General features: G+C 42.1%; 2 protein-coding genes across 13 annotated transcripts in view; one reads left to right on the top strand and one right to left on the bottom strand.

Moving 5' to 3' along the window:
* Positions 1 to 19,709, bottom strand: part of GABRB3 (gamma-aminobutyric acid type A receptor subunit beta3) — a 196,492-nt gene that overhangs the window by 151,916 nt on the left and 24,867 nt on the right. The window lies entirely within an intron of this gene.
* The window catches only part of GABRA5 (gamma-aminobutyric acid type A receptor subunit alpha5), a 56,662-nt gene that overhangs the window by 4,288 nt on the left and 32,665 nt on the right, over positions 1 to 19,709 (top strand). For all 12 annotated transcript variants that reach the window (XM_088052189.1, XM_088052181.1, XM_088052178.1 and 9 more), the window contains 3 exons: positions 5,653 to 5,774; positions 7,553 to 7,620; positions 7,727 to 7,947. In XM_088052189.1, the coding sequence (XP_087908315.1) occupies positions 5,653 to 5,774; positions 7,553 to 7,620; positions 7,727 to 7,947 (411 nt within the window). The remainder of the gene's footprint in view (positions 1 to 5,652; positions 5,775 to 7,552; positions 7,621 to 7,726; positions 7,948 to 19,709) is intronic.

Consider the following 19,709-nt stretch of genomic DNA (forward strand, 5'->3'; position numbering starts at 1 on the left):
TGACTATCGAGAATTATCCACATTAGTAGGCAGTAGGGGAGGACTGTAGACATAATTGGTAGCAGCTATCTAAAGAAAAATCACTGAATTAAAATTCGAAGATATAGATGAACTGAGAAGAGGTTTTGAAGTCCCCTCCCATCCTGTTTTTGGTTTAACACTTTTATGAATCCACTTCTGCAGAAACGGTCCAGCACGAGTCAAGGCTTTTTCAAGCCTGCTTGAATTCAGCCTTGAGTTTTATAATGCTCTAACAAGTTAAGGTGTTTTACTTAAGCATTTCAAGGTAGCTCACAACTGTCTCAAAAGTAAACATTAATAATAAAGCTGGAGAATGATTAAAAGTAAAATAAAACCACAAAGAGTATGTTCAGGTGAGACCAAACACTCCTTGTGGGCCCTTGGGGTGCCCAGGTAGTGGCAGCCCTGTGAGAGTTGGTGCCATGTGTGGCTGCTTGCACACAGATCTCCCAGAGATGAGGTAGCCCATGGCTGGCTCCAAGCTGGCCAGCTCTTTGCAGGTCCCAGGCCGTCCATGGGGGCACACTGGTGATGCACAGTCCTGGTGTGTTTGCGTTTTGGACGTGCAGTTTCAGGAATCTGTCCGAGAGCCAGAACCAGCAGGGATGGTTCGTGTACCCACAGTATAGTTGCCATCTGCTAATAATATTTATAATAGCAGAAACACAGAGAACAGAAGATCCCAATTATGTGTATGCAGCCCAGCATTTCTCTGTACACTCTGAAGAATTCAGTCCGTGGTGTGTCTGTAGTTTCACATACTCCTTCTCCAGCTCACAGCCCTTATCACTAAGAACATAATCCTGCTATTTAGGCAAAACATACCTCTCCTTCAGGCTGTTATTTCAAGTTAGTCTCTGCAGCCTTAAGCAGTTAGTTCTGCTAGGGTACCTCATTCCAAGTACTTGCGATGCTAGGGAGTTCTTCCTCATATTTTTAAGACCAATTTTGTAAGAATTATTGTATCCTTATGCAGTCATGCGTGTCTATTTATTTTTTTATTTTGTCTTCCTTTCATTCTCCACATCCCCAGATAGCTTTTTTAACCCATTAGACAATTTTAATAACTGGAAAACTAAATTGCTATCTAGAGCTGCTTGCAGGAGGCAGATATTTTATCAGTCAGTCCCACTGCCAAACAGATGAATGGCTTCTCTGTCCCTCTGGCTGGCCAAAGAGCAGCAGTGCCCCTCAGGCCACCCAGCTCATACCTGGTGCAGGAGAAGCCCTGGCATGCAGTACCTCCCAGTGAAGCTGCAGCTCAGTGACCTGGGCAGCTGAGAGGTGTTTAATGACCCTGAGAGCAGTTCACCACATCGAAAGGGGCATTATGATGTCGGGGGGGAGGACTGTAAGATGTCACCCTGTGAAAAACAGGCTTTCACTGCACTGCTCACAAATTGCTCCTTCCCAGAAGGGTAAAACACTGCTCTTGCTAAGTAAAATAATTAATTTATTTATTAAGAATCTGAAAATAGTTTTAAAATTTCATCATTTTAGTCAGTCCCCTGTTCTAATCTGATGCAAAAGAATTGAGTCTTCAGTACACAAATTCACAAAATTGAGTTCAGGTTTTTAGATCTCAAGAATCCATACAGAAGGGGTGGCAAGAAGCTGACTTAGAAAAGTAAATCTATTTTCTTTGATGTCTAGCCAGCTGGCTTTATCCAAAACTTTGCGTTCTTCACTGTCTTCCATAAACTGTTACTTTTTCTGAAGTTCAGATGTAATTGGAATCCTATTAAAGCAAGTTATTGGAAACACTATTCTTAAAAGAGACAGAGTAAAATATATCTTTCAGTAGTAAAATACTCCTCAGTTATTTTTTCAGAAATTCTTACTTTCTTTTTTAAAAAAAGAAGTTTTGGTAAAATCATAAAATATCTACCATACATTTTCCTCTTATTACTACTAAGCTATGAGTTATACCTCCCATGTTTTTGACTAGATGGCAAAAAAAGACTGATGTTTAAAGCGGTAAATGATGAAGTCATCAGAGGAGGTAGCTGAGCATCTTTAGAGTTATTACATTTTACACTGATGGGCCCCTTCTGTGGCTTCTGATTTTTTCAGTTACCCTGAAATTGCAATATTAAATAAATGTGATGAGAAGTATTCCTTGTTGGTTTAGTTTATGTTCAATAATGAGCTTTAAACGCAATTATCTCTGAATTTTCTTGGCATTTCACTAAGATTCTTTTCTAGGTTTATTTTTATCTCTAACTGAAAATTTCTGCTATAAAAACATTTTTCACTGCAGAGAGGCAATAATGTGCTTACCTACTAATATGTTGATAAAGCCTAATCCTTAGCTGTGTGGAAATAATTAGTTTAGGGCAGGTAACACCTATTTCTCTCTATTATTTCACTACGATTGAGCTATATAGTATCTAATATATGCATGTAACTTTGCAAGTAGCAAGCTTTTACGTGTCTTTTTACATGTCATGACAATCTCAGCCCTTACTCCAAAACATTTCTCAATCACAGAAATTAAATGCTAACTTTCTGTTAAGACAGAAAAAGTCACTTACATAAAAGCAAACGGCAATCCATCTACAAATGCAACTTCACATAATGCTGGCATTTCACTAAAATTCAGACTCGAATGCCTTCTTTTTCAGGTGATCAGCCAAATCTAAACTGGATTGCAGTTTTGCAGAAGTGCAGACTTTTTACTAGTCTTTACCATAGTTGTTTCTCCATCTTTTTCCTCTATTAGCTTTTATTTTGAAGAAATAAAAGTGTTTCAGTATATGGGGTGTGTGTACTATTCCTGTGAAAGACGTACATAGCTGAGAGAGAAGGAAGTAGCATCAATTACTCGTTAGATTGAGAGGAGCAGTTATGAGAACTAAGTATATTTTGTCCCATCCCCACAAAAATAGTTCAATGGAAATCCTCCCTCAGAGTTCAATTTGCTTTGAATTCAGCCATAAGCACTAAAAATAACAAGCTTTTTCATGAGCAGAGAAACTAGCGAAGCTTTGTGTCCTGTGCCCCCAGCACTGTATCTTTGCAATAATCCCAGCTCCACATTTGATATCCCTTGTTCCCATCTCCCATTGCAACACCTACATTTTACCTCTACTGTCCTTTTCTCCCAAGACCTTTCATAATGACCTGGAAGTCTCCTCCATATCTCTTAATTGTCAGAGAGGAGGGGGGCTGGTCTTGCTGAGGCTGTTTCTGAGCTACATGCATATTGAGTGGCCCAGTCAGTGAGCCAGAGGGAATAGATGACTGCTAACCCCACATTTTTTACTTAATGAGGCACTAATTCAGAGTGCTCTCCCCTTGTCTAGTCGAAGCTTCTCATGAAACTTGTAGGAATGAAATGAAGTTTGATCTCTTTGCTTCTTTGTCAGATGCAGTGGAAAATGAAAATGGGTTCCTACGTTGATGCGGTGTAGCAGGCAGACAGCATGATGCATATCTCTTTCTTATGAAAAAGAAAAGATAAAATAGATGAGAAAAGTCAAAAATAGTATTCTAGGTGTACTGGATTTTCATGCTTTATGCTAGGATTTTATCAAAGCATTAGTTGTGGTTGCTGCATTTAAAGGAAGTCTCTAAGTTCTGTCTCCTGTTTGCATTTGTTAAGCTGCTACTTGTGATTAAATTACAATTCAATTACAATTGAAAAAGAAGTGTACAGTCTTTCTTTCTGGAATGGTCCAGCCTGAAAACATGTCTTATGTTTCTGTAGGCAGTTTGCATCTGCTGAATTAACTGTCTTTCTTGTCTGTCTCAGTTGCTCACTAGAGGTTGTGGTCACAGCATAGAAAACAGAATTAATTTGGTCTTTTGACCATGAAGATGAAAAATAGACAAGATTTGTGGCTATGCCTCCACCTGCAGCGAGGGAGCTCCTTGGTGGCCTTGGGCTCTGCAGCATGGAGCTTGCTGAGGGTTGCAGCAGTGCCAGCTGCACTTAGGTCATAAGAAACCTCCTCAACCAGGCATTTTCATGGGCTTCAGTGCTTCAGGGAATCACACCTGTGCTCCCTGGACACAACCGTACTCCCATGTCCTGAGATGCTTTGCGCTCTTTTTCTTTTCAGCAGAAGCATAAACGGTAAAGGGAATGAGCGCAGGACTGGGGGTCCCCAGGTCTGTGAGGGGACACATGGCTGAGAGCAGCTTGTTCTGGGCTAGGTCTGGCGTCACTAAAACTTCCAGATGCATTACAGGGGTGTCAGTGAGGTCTCATTAGTGGAAACCTTATGCAGGTAAAACCAGGTTGAGGTCCCTTTGTCTTTCTTTGTATGAATCCTATTCCATTAGGTAAGGCAAACACATATGTTACAAGCATTCTGCAAGGAAAGCTGTTCAGAGAGATATTCTGAGCTTCTCTATTTATTTACTGATTTATTTCCCTGGGGACTAGTAGTAAATAAACATGGATTCTTTTTATTTATTTATTTATTTATTTAAATGTCTGGATGACTGTCTCCCATTGAGTTCAGGTTGCTGAGTGTAAGCTGTTCCTGCCTGCTGGCAGGGTGCACGAGGCAGGGTACAGTTCCTGGTGGGGTGATGTGCCCTGTCACAGCTGGAGCATTTGCTGGTGATCTCAGCAGAGGCTGAATCATGAATAAGCGCCTAGTGTGAGCTGTCTTAAGAGATGCTCGTTGCTTGCTGCAGGTGAAGCGTTCATATGGATAATCTGCCATGTCTATTCTTTAGGTAAGCAAAGGCATTAATAAGCAGGGGATTCTCCTAAGCATCTTTAAATGAAAATCAAACAGATTTTATAATGTGAGTTGTTAGTTGTGCTGTGAGCAGCTTCCTAGGTCTGAGCCATGGATAAAATGATGAAATAAAAAAGAGTTCGGAATAAATACAAATCTGGCCCAAAAGATATGGAATGAGGCCCACTACACATTGCTGTTATTTGCATACTACAAGGGAGAACTAATTTATGCAAAAGAGAGAGGAGGAGTGAAGAACTGTGTTTTCTGTACAGCAGTATGTTTTTCAGATACCCCAGTGATACCCCAGTGGGATTTTTGAATGTAGTGGGAGTTTGTTATCCTCAAATAAGGTTACAGTTCATCCTTTGTTCTGGCAATAAATTACAGAAACTTTGAAGATTGGAAGCTGTTTGGCATTTAAAGATCGAACAGCACCTTCAGGCATACTTGAAGGCAGATCCCCAGGCAAACCTGTGCTTCTCGTGCAGCTCCCCAGCCAGCTGATGTAGTTCCCAAGGAATGGAGAGCTAACCTGGGGAAAGCCAGTGACAGTTTTTGCCAGTGCTGTGAGCTGACTGGCCACGGATGGAGCCATGCCAGCACTGGGGAGGTGACGGGGCCGATGTGGGGAGGGGTAGTGTAGGGCGCAGGGATCTACCTGTGCATTCCAGAGATCAAAGGGCTCAGGTGTCCCCCAATCCTTCACCCCAGGGCTTTACCTGCACAGCATGGTCCTTATTTGGGTCCTCCTCCAGGGAGAGTTATTTACGAGTTTAAAGTAATGAGGAAATTAATGGCTGCAGCTCCCTGTGCTATTCAGGAGCAGCAGGAGAGGACAGAGCCTTGGAGACTCCATCACAAAGTTCCCGTGAGACTGAAGCCCCTTGAAACCAGCATGGCTTTTGACATGTTTCCTTTTGTTTGTATAAAACAGCTTTTCACAAACGCCAACACCATCAGTAAAAGAGGAGGCCAATGATAACATCACGATATTCACCAGGATCTTGGACGGTCTGCTGGACGGCTACGACAACAGACTGCGCCCAGGACTGGGAGGTAGGATAACACCTTGGCTCAGCCAGCCCCCCGCTGGATGGGACCATCATCTACATGGTGCCCTCCCAAGTGGGTACCTGCTCTTGGCCGTGACAAGGGACTTGTGTTTGATTAACTAATCTAAGTCCAGAAAGCAGATTTGTCTCCTAGCAAATGGGGCACGAGAAAAGGATTACTGAAAGTTGTGTTCTTTCAGTCACTCAGGTTATCTGAGGTTGGCTTAGGAGAGCATCTGTGATACATTTTTTTCTGTAATGGAGTACAGTTTGGGGTTTTTTTTCTGGTACTTCCTAAGCTGAGCAAGACGTTATGCTAGTCGGTTGCTGTGAGATTCCCTTACTGGTCAGCCTGTATAAAATTACGTTGGTAAAGCACATCTTTTTTTAAAAACAGATCCCCAGACCATCCATATTTAGACAAGTACAGGAAATCTGTATTGATATGTCTTTTTGATAACCTCTACAGCAGCTATTTTAAAACTGTAGCATGTGAATAGTGGTTGCCATCCTAACCTTGTTGAGCCCTCCTTCAGCTCTCTTTCCCCCAGATTTCTCTCATTTTATACCCATGTGTAAACCATCTGTTATGTTTCTTCCTGGCCCTTTTTTAATCTGGCTACCCCCACCCCTTCCTCTTGTGAGACCAACACATTGCTTTCATCCCTTTCTCTCCTTCTCCTCTCACTTTACAGAGAGACGCTTGAAAATAGGGCTCGATGCTTTTTATCTTATATAACGAACTTCTGAAATTTCTGTCCTTAAATTAAATTAGACCTGGATTTGAAAAGATGCCAGAAGGACTTAGAGACTTGAGGGTAGAAATAATTTGACCTAACTCCGGACGTCTCTGATAGATGTCTGAAATCAGGCAGATCACCCAAGCCAGCAGAGGGGAGTAGGTCCTTCCAAGATACACTTCATCTCATCCTGTGGTAGGTATTACGTAAGTGCTGGCAACGTGCCCTGACAGCCCAGAAAGCCAGTCGCATCCTGGGATGCGTCAAAAGAAGGGTGGCCAGCAAGTTGAGGGAGGAGATTCTTCCCCTCTGCTTTTGTGAGTACTGGAATCCCAGCATAGGAAGGACATGAGCCTGTTGGAGCGTGTCCAGAGGAGGCTACTAGATGATGAGAAGACTGAACTTCCTCTCCTGTGAAGACATGCTGAGAGAGTTGGGGTTCTTCAGCCTGGAGAAGAGAAAGCTCTGGGGAGATCTTATAGAAACCTTCCATTGCCTAAAGGTTCTTAGAGGAAAGATGAGGAGGGACCCTTTATCAGGGAATGCAGTGATAGGATGAGGGGTTAAACTGGAAGAGGATAGATTTAGATTAGGTATTAGGAAGAAATTCTTTACCTTGAGGGTGGTGAGGCACTAGAACAGGTTTCCCAGAGAAGCTTGACCATTCCTAGAAGTGGTCAAGGCCAGGTTGGATGGCGCTCTGAGCAACCTGATTTAATCAAGGGTGTCCCTGCCCATGGCAGGGGTTTGAAACTAGATGATCTTTACAGTCCCTTAATTTTGTGTTTCTATGATCAGAACCTGTCAGTCAGAGGAAATGCACGCTCGAAGGGCCGGTTTCCTTCTGTCTGTAAGAGCAAAGCCTGGACTCCCAAGGGTCAACAGCTGCATTTGATCCAGGATGAAATGCCTCCTCAAGCATGCACTTAAATTTCAATCTTTTGGGGATTTTTGAGTGATTCAGGAATTAATAGTAAAAAGCATTGCCAGTAGGTATTTGCATTTTAAGCAATTACTAAAGCAGAGCCTATGTTTATTACAGAGAGAATAACTCAGGTGAAAACAGACATCTATGTTACCAGTTTTGGTCCCGTGTCAGACACAGAAATGGTAAGTTAGCATGTGGCTACCAACTCAGTTGAATTTGCTAAAGTCATTTTTGGTACCATCATTTCTGTTCAGATCCTGCAATACCTCGAGTGTTTCTTTGTGCCAGGAATACACCATTGACGTTTTTTTCCGACAAAGCTGGAAGGATGAAAGGCTGCGATTCAAAGGACCTATGCAACGCCTCCCTCTTAACAACTTGCTCGCCAGCAAGATTTGGACCCCAGACACTTTTTTCCACAATGGCAAGAAGTCTATTGCTCACAACATGACAACCCCAAACAAACTCCTGCGCCTGGAGGACGATGGCACTCTGCTGTATACCATGAGGTAATAGCCAGGGTTGACTTTTTCTGATTCTGATTCCCAGATAGCTACAATTACTTGTGGGGAGAATCACTTTCTCCACTCCTAGTAGAGCCAGAGAACCAATCTTTCACACATATTTGTGTGAATATCAAGAAAAATGGAAAATGTAATTATAGCCTTCAAGTACAAATTAATTTGTAGCTTCTGAATAGTGCTAGTACTTAACTATTTCTTTTGATTAAATGGAAAGCATATTCTCAACAGATTTGATGATTCAGTTCAGCTTTTTTATGGTTATCTATTCTCTCTTACTGTTTGTGTGTGCAGCTGTAGTGCAGACTGCAGGAGAACAGTATCCAAGACCAGAAACTGAGACTTTGTTCTGGGGCAGTACATCTTGAACCCTTGGAGCTTTTGTTACATTTTTTTTTATTATTAATTTGACTAATAGGGCTAAAAGACAAATGATCATAGGGATAAATGACATAAGCTAGCAGCACTGTGAAGCTGCTTTAGCAAGTACAGTCCTACAAACAGGGCTGGTACATTATATTACAGAGAAGCAAATGGGTGTCTCAGATCTTCATAGTTGTGCTCCTCCTCTCATTTGAGTATACTGGCAAGAATCATCATTGCATAATGTAGATAGAAGATATAATGTCAAGGATTTTAGGTGTCTGAAATTATTTTCAGGACAAATCCCACATCAGTGTATGGCAATTTGCTCATTAAAGGTAATTAGCCTGTAGTAATTAAGACTGCTGTGTATCTTCAACAGGGTTTTCTCCAAGACCATAGTCATTTGGACAACTTGAAAAAGGGAATAAAAGGAAAAACCTACCAAGCAACAAAGGGTTATGCTGAACTTCGCATAAACATGCCCAGAGTGATGCCCAAGACACAGCAAAGTGCTCAGGAGCCTGAAGTTGGGCACTGAGATGACTCAGTTTTCAGCAGGCAGCCCCAGCCATGTATGGGAAGCCAAATTCTGGTGCTGTGTCATGCTGTGGGGCCACAGCAGTCCTGCACGCTGGGAGGGCGAGTCCCAAGCTCACTCACAGGCCTAGTGGTTAAGGCTTACTGAGGCTCAAGAGGGTTATGCTTCTCTGCACAGGGACCTGGAGTTTCCCAGGTTTTGTTTCAGGTGTTTCAGACATACTTGATTTTTTTGAGCCTAGTCTCAAATCCTTTCTCCTGGAAGGAAAAGGAGATACAGGGTATCCTTAAATATTTCCTTACAGCTTTAGACTATCCCAGTTATAACTGCATTGGCACTAAAATGATTTAGACATGATGGAAATCAGGTTTAAAAGAAGGAAAAACCATCCTAATTTTCTACTATGTGTGTTGCTGTTCTTGCTAGCCCCAAATTGGTGATCACTGCAATAACAAACCAAAAAACGTGAGGATGCATGGACACACTTAAAAGTCCAAATAGCTATCAGAGAAACTTCACCAAAAAAGTTAGCAATGCCAGCCTTAAAACCAGTCTCACTGCTGTATGGACTACGTAAGTGCCACTCCAGAGATTGCAGCAGTGGCAATTCCCAATTATTTGTGAAAATTACTTGTTTAAGTGAAGTCCAGATCAGAGTCACATTCATCCTGGAGCAAAACATTACATTGTGGGGCAGATCTCACAATTTCCATGCAAGCACTGTTTTTTGCTGTGTTAAACAAATGCAGTGAAGCCCTGATTCATTGGGTGAGGAGGTAAGCCACCACAGCTAGCAGAGTGAGACCTGGGGGAACTAGATCTAGGTGAGCTCATCACTGAATGAATCTGAGTTGCTCTGTGAAGGTGTCTCTCTGGTGAAAATGGCACACTATTGCCAGGTGCCACAGGTACCGTTCTGAAGCTCAGCATATGCAGCTGGGGAAAAATATGGATGTGACAAAGACTTTCATCCCACTCAGCTCCTTTTTTCCCTGATTTTTTTTGGGATTGATTTTGTAGACTACAGAAAGAACAGAATGCTTTTTTAACCTAAAAAAACACACAACATAACTTTTTTTTATTAGAATATTGTCTGTGGAAATAAAATTTCTACTAAGCACGGTATATGATAAGAAATAGAGTGCTTTCTGGTAAGAAATCAGATTGCTTTCCACTATTACAAATAATAACTTTAAAGTGTCTATTCCCTTCTGTTTAGATATGAGTCAGGAGCCTGCTTTTGTAACATGCATGGAGCTGTGCTCCTTTAGAAGCAGAGCCATTCTGTGCCGCAGGGTGGCTTGAGGATCCCATCCCAGCGTGTTCAGAGGGGACTGTGACAAGCAGCCAGCCCCTTCAGCTTCCCTGAGTGTCCTAACAAAGGTGACAGCTAACAGAGTTACCTAGGATGGCTTTCCTTGGGAAGAAAGGCAGCACTGGGCTTTTCTGTGGGGGAGCTGCTTGTCTCAGTGGTAGTGCGTTGTGAAGTACTGAGTTTCAGCTGAGGCTCGAGCCCCAGTTCCTGTAGCTCCCATCAGGCTTACTCAGTTCTCAGGATCTGGGGATGTGTAGACAACCCTCTGTTAGCTCTGCATTCTCCTCGTTTCCAAGGAGGAATTGCGAGCTTCCCAGACTGTACGTAGGAGTATTCTGTGTGGGGAGGATTGGACCCTCTGTCATTGACAGGGATGCCTGAATTGCTTTTGCAACCTTGCATCTGGCTGCCTGAATGAAAGGGAGGAAAGCAGCCGAGCCAATGCTGACCTTCCATCCTATTTCACTTCCAAATCTACCAAGTATGATCAGCTGAGCAAACTCCCAGCTTTAGCACTTGTTAGAACATACATTTCCATGACACACGTGTTTACTTATGAAGAAAAAGGTACACCTCGCATATTGCATTTGATGATACGTTGTCTGGGTCAGAAGCTGATGGGATGTGTGTTGCTAGGGAAATCTGATAGATGGCTTCTGTATATGTGTGGCATTAAAACCCTTCTGTGAGAATATAGGAACACAACGTGGACAGATTTCACAGACAGCAGTGTTCTCTGTGGGGAACGACTTAATAATTCTGGTTGTCTTTCACTGGGGAGGACCTATTAGTTTTATTTCACTAATGTGGTTTACAAACAAAACGCTCCGGAATGGAACGCTGCAGATTCTGTTTCTGCCCCTAGAGGGGAGTATTGTCCCTAGCTCCACTTCTAAATGTTTTACTGTCTTTTTTTAGGAAGAGCACTGGTATAAAAAGCACTAGAAAACATACTTCATATTTCACTGTTATATATAGAAAGTAGCTTTGTGAATGGAGGTAAAAATTAGATTCCTTCCTTTTAAAAAATTAAAATATATTTAGTTTATCTTAATCTGAGAAATAAATATTGTAAATGTATAGAATTCGTTTGTTCTGGAAAATTGGAACAGTGATTTAAGCAACATTTTCAGGCTAAGAAGATAAAATGTTTCAGTGAGATGCATTTTTTTTTTTTTTGTTCAGTGGGAATTGGCTGTAAAGACAGAAGCTTTGATAAATTTTGCTGCAGAATGCCAGAAGAAAATGCTGTGAAGAAGTCAAAGATTGTATGAAGTAGAGCATGCTCACTAGAATTAACTTTTGGACCATAAATTAACTTTTTGCCAGCAGCTTTTCTGCATTTTTTAATGGTTTTCTATCAGCTTGTAGGGAGTGAAGAATCTTTCTTGTGCCATCACAAGGGCACTCCTTAAAGCCCCATTCTCACTGTCAATTTGAAAGGACCCCAAATCCCTTTTTTATCTCTGGGGCTTCCACACATCTGATATAATCTGGGATTTTAAATAGGACATAGTCATATATCTAAAGAGTGCACAAACAGATTTTTCCCATGTTATTATGGCGACTGAAGGTTGCCAGAGAACCTGGGAGAGTTTACTGTAAAATCTGTCCCAATAATTTGCATATGAATAATTTACCAGCTGGAGAATGCAGTCATTTTTCAGCATGGTGTTAAAAAAAACTCCAAAATTTTGAGTACAGCCCTGAAATACTGCTCCAGAAAGATATTTACTATTCAGCAATGTGTGTCCACTTGATGGCAGCATAACCACGCTGCTTGCTCTGCTGTGGTGCACACACACAGACTTACCTAGGCTGAAAATATTGATTCTTATATTAGCATTAAAACTGTATGTGCAAGTGAACACATGTTAGCACAAATTCTGCTCTTCTATGAAGGACTTGGATTAGCAACCTAATAATTTTGTGCTCTAGAGCTATTAATTGAACATAAAACCAGTTGACCAGAAGATACAGTGCTTCTTTCGAGAATTTTACTGGGAGAGTTTGTTTATTTGTTGTTGTTTCTGTTTTTTTAAAAGGAAAATAATTCTGTGAGAAATGTATGGGTTCTCAAGCTCTGTCTTTTCCACATGTAGGTTTGGTAGTGTGCCCCTGAGCGACAAGTGACCAGCAAATCTATGATTTAAAATGAATCCTCAGTTTTCCATCAGCCACATGTCTAGAAGGGAACATTTCTGTTCAATATGAATGTGTTTTTTCTTATCTGTTGTTTATATCTACAGAAAGGGATCTGTCAATGCATTTTAGGTATTGTATAAATATTACAAAACTAATTAGAAATGGTGAAGACATACAAATATGGATTTCCTTTCCCTGTGTTAGACTTGCTGCATTTTATTTTGTATTCAAGCTTCAAACTGCCTGAAGCTGGGGAAAAAAAAAAAAAAAAAAGTAATTTCTTTACATTGTGCTGAATCTTGGAGAGTGATGAAAATCTGCTGTGGTGGCTAGGACTCTCAGCTGCTTTTCGTCAATTCAGATTTTGAGAGAGCTGGAGAAAATAAGGATATGTGAAGCAAAGGGCCCTTTCCTGAGGATAATGGCAGAATTATTGTTTAAACACCAAGTCTCTTGGTTCCCATTGCTCTGTTTTGGATGCACATTGCCCCATTTCTCAAAAGCTGTCCTTCAAGGAACCAAGATTTGTTGTTTTGAAAAATCCAGGGCTGGAGTTACTCAGAGGGAGAGAAAGGCATCAGAGGAGACTGTGGTGTACCACATTCAAAATGGGCAATTATGACCTGTCCAAATATAGTCCCTATGTAGATTGTGTGACAATGGCCTATTCTGCTGGGCATTGAAAAGTGGGCAGAGCCCTGCAGAGATCTCCATCACAGAGATGGGAACTCGCACAGCAAGGGCAGAATTGATTAAAAGACAAAACCCAAACCAGAACCGGCATGTCCTTGGATGGGGGGGATGCTTGCTTGGACTTTGAGGAACTACAAAAGGTACAACTTTAGTTCCAGGTCTGTGCTGAACTTAGAGGCAGACCCAGCTTCCCTTTGGGATTAGCTGGTACAATTTCTGCCAGATTCCTTTGTGTTCCACCTGCTTTATAGGCATGAACCAGCAGGGTTGGCATGCATGGATGGGGTGACAGAACAGAACCCAGAGGGAAGCAGCACCCTGACAGGTGCCGCCCAAGCACCCAGGGAAAGCACAGATGCTTTGGTGACTCTGTTTCTGCCCAATCTGCTTCTGAATCTGGGGGCTTTGAAAGTACCTGGTAGATGCTGAAGAATTGTTATGGCTCTGCTGCCTTTTTTTATTATTGGGGGAGTATAACTTTACAGTAGACTCCCTGGTCATTTCACTTAGACTGAAGTTAATATCTTCATCTGCCCAATCAGATATGCCACCCTCTGAAGTACATTATATTTGTGCTGAACATCTGACTGCCAGTGGGTAATCTAAGATACACTGTGGTGTAAAGCACTGGGCAGGGTGGGTGGGATTCACCTAATTCTCTTCATCTGTTGTAATGTTGGTGGCTGCAGCTGAGCCTCTTGGCTCAGATTTGCTCCCAATGCAGGAGAAAGAATTTCTTACAGAGTTAGAAGTCTGCATTATTTCAGACGTCTACTTCAGTAGTGAAGTTAAAAGAGGCTTATTTCTCTCCACTCTCACTTCAGGGATTCTTCTTGATTTTTTTTCACCATGGCAGATAAAAGAATACAGCTTAATTGATACCTTTGTTTAGACACACGAGTCCCATCTTAGTTATTTTCTTTGGTGTTTCTCCATACTTGTGTAGCCTGGAAAAGGGTAGTGTGCCAGCAACCTAAAGGTATGGGATGTTCATGCCAGCAGCTGGTCCTGTAGCTGTTTTGTGGAGGACTCACAGAGTTTCCTCTCTGTGCAACATGAAGCCCAAGGTTGGGCAAGCGTGCAATCTGAACACACATAAATTGGAGTCAGTCCTGCACTTCTGTCTAGATGGGTGTAGGAGGGAATATAGTGCATCATAAGAGGAACTCAAGAAACAAATGTCACTAGGAGGTTCGGCCCTTCCTTCTCTGAAGTTGAACTGTAACAGGTGATTATGCTTCAGCAGATGCTAGCACTGGTGGTGGTATAAATAACAAACAGATGGTAAATTGAGGCCTGTTTAATGGCTATTTATGGTGTTAAACAGCTGAGGAATCATAGGACTCTTTCCCTGGAGCAGTGAAAACCCGCAGTCTGACCCTTTACCTGGCCCTTCATGGCTGTATTGATCAGAAACATGTAGTATTTCAGAAGCAAGGCCAAAAAACCCCAATAATATCCTGCTTGGATGGCTGAACAACCTTCTTCGTGGACCAGTAAGGTGCATACACATAGGTATGTGCATGTTTCCCTGTGAAAGACCCTCTCACCCCAGTCACTACTTCCCCCTTTTGCAGAGGTGTGGGGAGCATAAATGTTACACAATAGGCAGGAAATTATGAGGAGTGACCTTGGAGGTGGACCTGAGATGGATAAGAGGAAGCTGGGGTTAAACACAAGTGGTTGAAAGTGATGTTTTTGAGCTCTAGGTCTGAACCGTGGAAAATAACCAAAGAATTTAGTTCAGTATTTTGGGTTGCTGGGTCATAATCCTTCCTACCTACCTACCTTGCCATGTCTGTGCATCCCAGTGTTGATGTGAGAGAGCCCAAATGGGGTGGTACTGCCCATCTGTTGTCTGCTCCTCATCGTCCTTCCCCCTACCCTTACTTTATAAATCCAGATAATTTTTCTCAGTAGAAAATACTCCATGTAGTTTATGCCTGTCCATAGAAATATAAAAGGGTGTGTGAACTGGGAGGAAGCAAAAGGATGTCTGTGCAGTGAGGTAGCCTTCATGGAGGAGCACATGCCATACTGACAGGCAGAAATGGAAAAACAAAAGCCCTTTTGGACAGTCAGAAAACCTGCGCTCATCAAGTTGCCTAGCAGGTGATATGAAAATTGGAGGATGACTGCACTGTGTCCATCACAGTCCTTAGCCTTCATCATTTAGTGTGCTTTCTGTGCTCCTTTCTCTCGTACTCGGGTTTTCTTCCACTGAAAGCAAAGGTTGGATGTGCAGTTGACTGGCACCAAGTACTGTTGTTGCTGGCTGGTTCTGCCAGTAACTGGGACTGGCCTCTCTTTAGAGCCAAAAAGAAGCTGATGCTTCAGTGTTACTCAGCATTACAAGAACAGCTGTACTTACTGCAGTTAGTTCCTCATTGAATTTGCTGTCAAAAAGCCATGCAGATAAGGAGATTACAATCAAAATGTGTAGCATGGGCAGACTTAGGGAAAGTGTGGCCTGGCAAAATGAAGTGTGGGCTGGTTGAGATGTTTTTTCCCATTTCACCTGCATCAACAACTTCATCAGCTTCTCAGCATTGCTAGAGCTAGTTAGATTTTTGGGTTTTAATTCAAGAATTCACTAAATAAAGAAGCTCCTGCAGAGAAGTTTGGAAGCCTTCTTCATGGGGTGCCAAAAGAGGATTCATCATGGATAAGGGATCATAAAGAAGAGAAAGCTTAGAGAGGTTTTTAAGTGAAATTATCCAGTAAATGGGTGTGATACTGTGCAGAGCATAACCATTTTGATCTAAAGTTTCTTTAGGAAAGTAAAGTTTTTAGGAGGAGAACCTGAAAAAGGAATTGTCCGTCAAAAAGTTTGGGGTTTTTACTGCACCAGTTAGTCTGATAAAAAAACAGAGCTGAACTTAATCAGATAACTTGCATGGCAAGGTTTGATAAAGCGGGTCACTGCTTCATCCATTGGTTTTATGCATTTAAAAGAAATACTGGAGAATGAAAGGTATTACCTCTACTATAAACATCTGATTTGCGATTCTTTCTGTAAACTCCCAAATCCACATCATAGAACTTGTGTGTCCTGTTGGTTATTTCATTACCTTTTTCTCTTTTTCCTGTGTCTAGAGGCTGAACATCTCCCCTCCCCTAAGAGTATGCTCTGGGTATGTCAATTTACTCCACATGCAGGGAGGAGATTCTTATAGTTTATCTTATAGGTCATTCTTACAGCTTTTGAGATCAATTCTACCACCTCAGATCATGTCACAATAGCTTGGTCTTCAGCACAGTTCATCTAGGCAATTAAAGTCTTGTTTCACACTTCAGCAGAAGCTATGCTGAGGATTTTGTTTGCTTGAAATGAGAGTTTTGCTGTTAAGTACACCATTCACCTGAATTATGTATTCACAGCTGCCAAAAGCATCAATGACTGGAACTCTTAGTCTTCCATAGTCCCTTCCCTGTAGCATTTTAAAGGACATTTCATTGTCACATAGCACATCTCAGCATCATAGGAAAGTTGGGACATATGGTAGTATTCTTGGCAGAGGGATTATGAAGGTGAAATGGGCTAAGACAGAAATTTCTGCAGACCACCTCACTCTAGTCTTAGCTTTACTTTCTTTTCTCTGTTCACTTTATTTGGTGTATTCCAAAGAAATCAGTGTTTGTAAGTAGGAAGCAGTGGTGAACTGCCTCCACATCCCACATGGACATGCAGATCAAGGCCCTGAATCTGTATTTTGGCTTTTTTTCCAACAAAGTGATGGAAATTCATGAGCAAAGCAGTGTTTGAGTTACTGAGAATAATTACTTCTCTCCCCCTGAGCCAGGCTGCAGACAGTTACCCAGCCAGGGGCAGGTTTCAGGGTGACTCTTACGGCCATCGTGTTTCCATGGGTGAACACCTCTCCACATTCCAACACTTCTTTGTGGTGTTCTCTAACCCACTACCAGCAGGGCTTGTTAGGACTGTATGGCAAGTGCTTCAGAACCAAAAAAGGTCTTCATGTATATTTTTATGTGTGTCTGTGTGTGTATAGTGTGTGTGTACATGTGTTTGTATATGCATATATATGTGTATATATATATATATATATATGCTTATATTGGCACATTACATTTACTTCAAGAACACAGGGAGACATCATTTCCCTGAACTATACACTTACTGTGCTGGGACCTGAAACAGTCTTGCTTTAAAACCTTTTGAAAGAAATAGCAGTTTGCTGATTGAAGTGTTCCCTAGACATCCTCACAGTGGGAGAACACCTGAATGGTTGTGACACCAGTCAAGGTCAAATGACTGATTTCACAAACCTAACCATGTGCTCACAGTTTGAAAAAACAACCCAAACCATGAACTCTATCATTCTCCTGACCCCATGTGTGTCAGAGGGCATACTGGAGATACCACAAGGGCTCAAATCATTCTGCTGAGGTCTGACTGGAGCAGGTACCCTAGGAAGCTTCTCCTGGAGTTGGCTTCTGAAAAGTGTCTGACCCAACTCTGAAGGCTCCTTTCTCAGGGAGCCAACAGGCCCACTGGAGTGGGATGTAGCCTGGCTAAAGGCTGGATCCACCTAACTCCTTTTTGACATGTTGGGGAGAGAGATTGTGGTAGGTTTAAAGTGAGTTTAAAGCAAATATTTTGCCTTTTATTAAGGAAGAAGGCTGGTCTTGTGCTGGGAAAGGCACTTGGGCACACCTGAGCACCATAGCAGGTAATGTTTGCCAGCACAGCATTTAAATGCTCCCTTTAAACAGGGGTAAGGGTACTGCACAGAAATAAACAACTAAGAAGATGGAGCTGGTTTGGAGATTAGTTTGGGGATTTAGTACCAACAAAAGTTTTCCTGTGTCCCCTTCATCTGTAACTCCTATTATTCAAAATTTATCTTAAATTAAGTTCTCCCAAAAGCTGCTGGTAACTGCCTTTCTGCTCCCCTCTCATTCTAGAGCTCTCTGTTTTAATTTGTTTTCATATTAAAGTTAGTGGGTGATAAGAAAAAGTGAGGTTTGCAGCTGTCTGTGGCTCCCTGGGCAGGTGACTGCCCTCACCTCCTGCCTGGCAGCTGCAGATAATGTTGGGAAATGTTTCCTGCACTTACAGGGTAGGAGAAGGATGCTCAGTTCCCCCTCTCTTTACCCACAAGTAGGAACAGATGCTCCTTGCATTGAGGAGATCATGGGAACAGCTGGGGAGTCCCTGCAGTGACCTAAAACAGGCTCTTTTAGGCCAGGGTGCCTCCTGTCCTGGGGACTGCTACTATGGGTTTCTCACCTCACCCTGAAGCTCACTTACTCCAATTGTCTGCCTCCCTAATATCTGAATTTATTTCCTTGGCGCATCCTTGATTTTAACACCTCCTTCTTTTCCTTCTTGCTAAAAAGGAGCAATCTCTTGAAAGCATTGTCATGCTTAATTCCCTGGTGGAAATGGTTGAAGGTGACTTTTCTGAAGTGAACAAGTCTTGCTACTTGCTGCTTTTCTTAGATATTTTTTATGTGTCTTGAAACAGAATGTCAGTAATCACATAATGTTCTTAATGTAACAACTATACATAATGAAGCCTTGCTAAAGCTTTCTTGTACAATTATAGGTGATAGATTAAATAATTTGTATACCTGACATTTTTTTTTCAGATAGTTAAGGTACAGAATAGTATTTTGTTGGTTGATTAACACTTGGATAGCAAGTGTTAATAGTGTGAGTGTTTTGAGCATTATGAGAACAAAATTTTGTCATTAAGAAATCAGCAACTATAATTAGGGTTTGCTACATTTTTTGGGTGAATGGTGGCCCCACTCAAGTCAGGGAGAATTTTACCATTATCTTCAATAAAATCAGAGTTTCATTCTCCTATTGCAAAGAACCCTTAACAGCTGTTTATAATCTTGTCATAGACCCTGTTTGAGTGAAACTAATCACACAGGGCTTTTATTAAGACAGAATTATGGTGGAGGAGGGAAGCTTTTAAAAGCTTCTCTTGGAAAGAACTGCCTTTTCTGTGCTGTGACAGAAAAATCCTGGTTTGGTGACTGTCTTTAGCTCAGATAACTGTGCTGCACTGGGCACAGCAAGATCATTCTGGAGTCACCATGTTAAAAGGATTAGGCAAATGTTTCATGTATGCATGCTCAGGCCTCCTTTTTCTTCCTTAAATAAATGCAAACTGGGAGTAAGTAAGTTGTAATCACAAAATACACTGTATTGAAATGGACCTAAAAGGAGCATCAAGTGCAATTCCTCCTGCTTGGGACCATTCCCAACAATCACCATGTGTTCAAATGCTTCTTGAGCTCTGTCGTGCTGGTGCTGTGACCACTTCCCTGAGGAGCCTTTTGTAGTGCCCTGCCCTCTGGGTGAAGAGCCTTTTTCTGATAACCAAGCTAAACCTTCCCTGACACTTCAGGTCATTCCCTTGGGTCCTGTGTCACTGGTCACCACAGAGAAGAGATCAATGCCTACCTCTCCTCTTTCCCTCACACAGAAGTTGTAGGCTCCCCTCAACCACTTCTCATACAAGCTTCCCCTCAATGCCCTTCACCATCTTCGTTGCCCTCCTTTGGACACTCTCTAATAGTTTTATATTTTCCTTATATTGCAGCGCCCAAAACTGCACACACAATATTCCAGGTGAGGCTGCCCCAGAGCAGAGCAGAGCAGGACAATCCCCTCCCTTGCCCGGCTGGTGATGCTGTGCCTGATGCACCCCAGGG

The sequence above is a fragment of the Pseudopodoces humilis genome, chromosome 2, assembly GCF_049639895.1.
Source record: "Pseudopodoces humilis isolate 2021_Gansu_Grassland_sample_001 chromosome 2, ASM4963989v1, whole genome shotgun sequence".
In the NCBI taxonomy this organism is placed as follows: Eukaryota; Metazoa; Chordata; class Aves; order Passeriformes; family Paridae; genus Pseudopodoces; species Pseudopodoces humilis.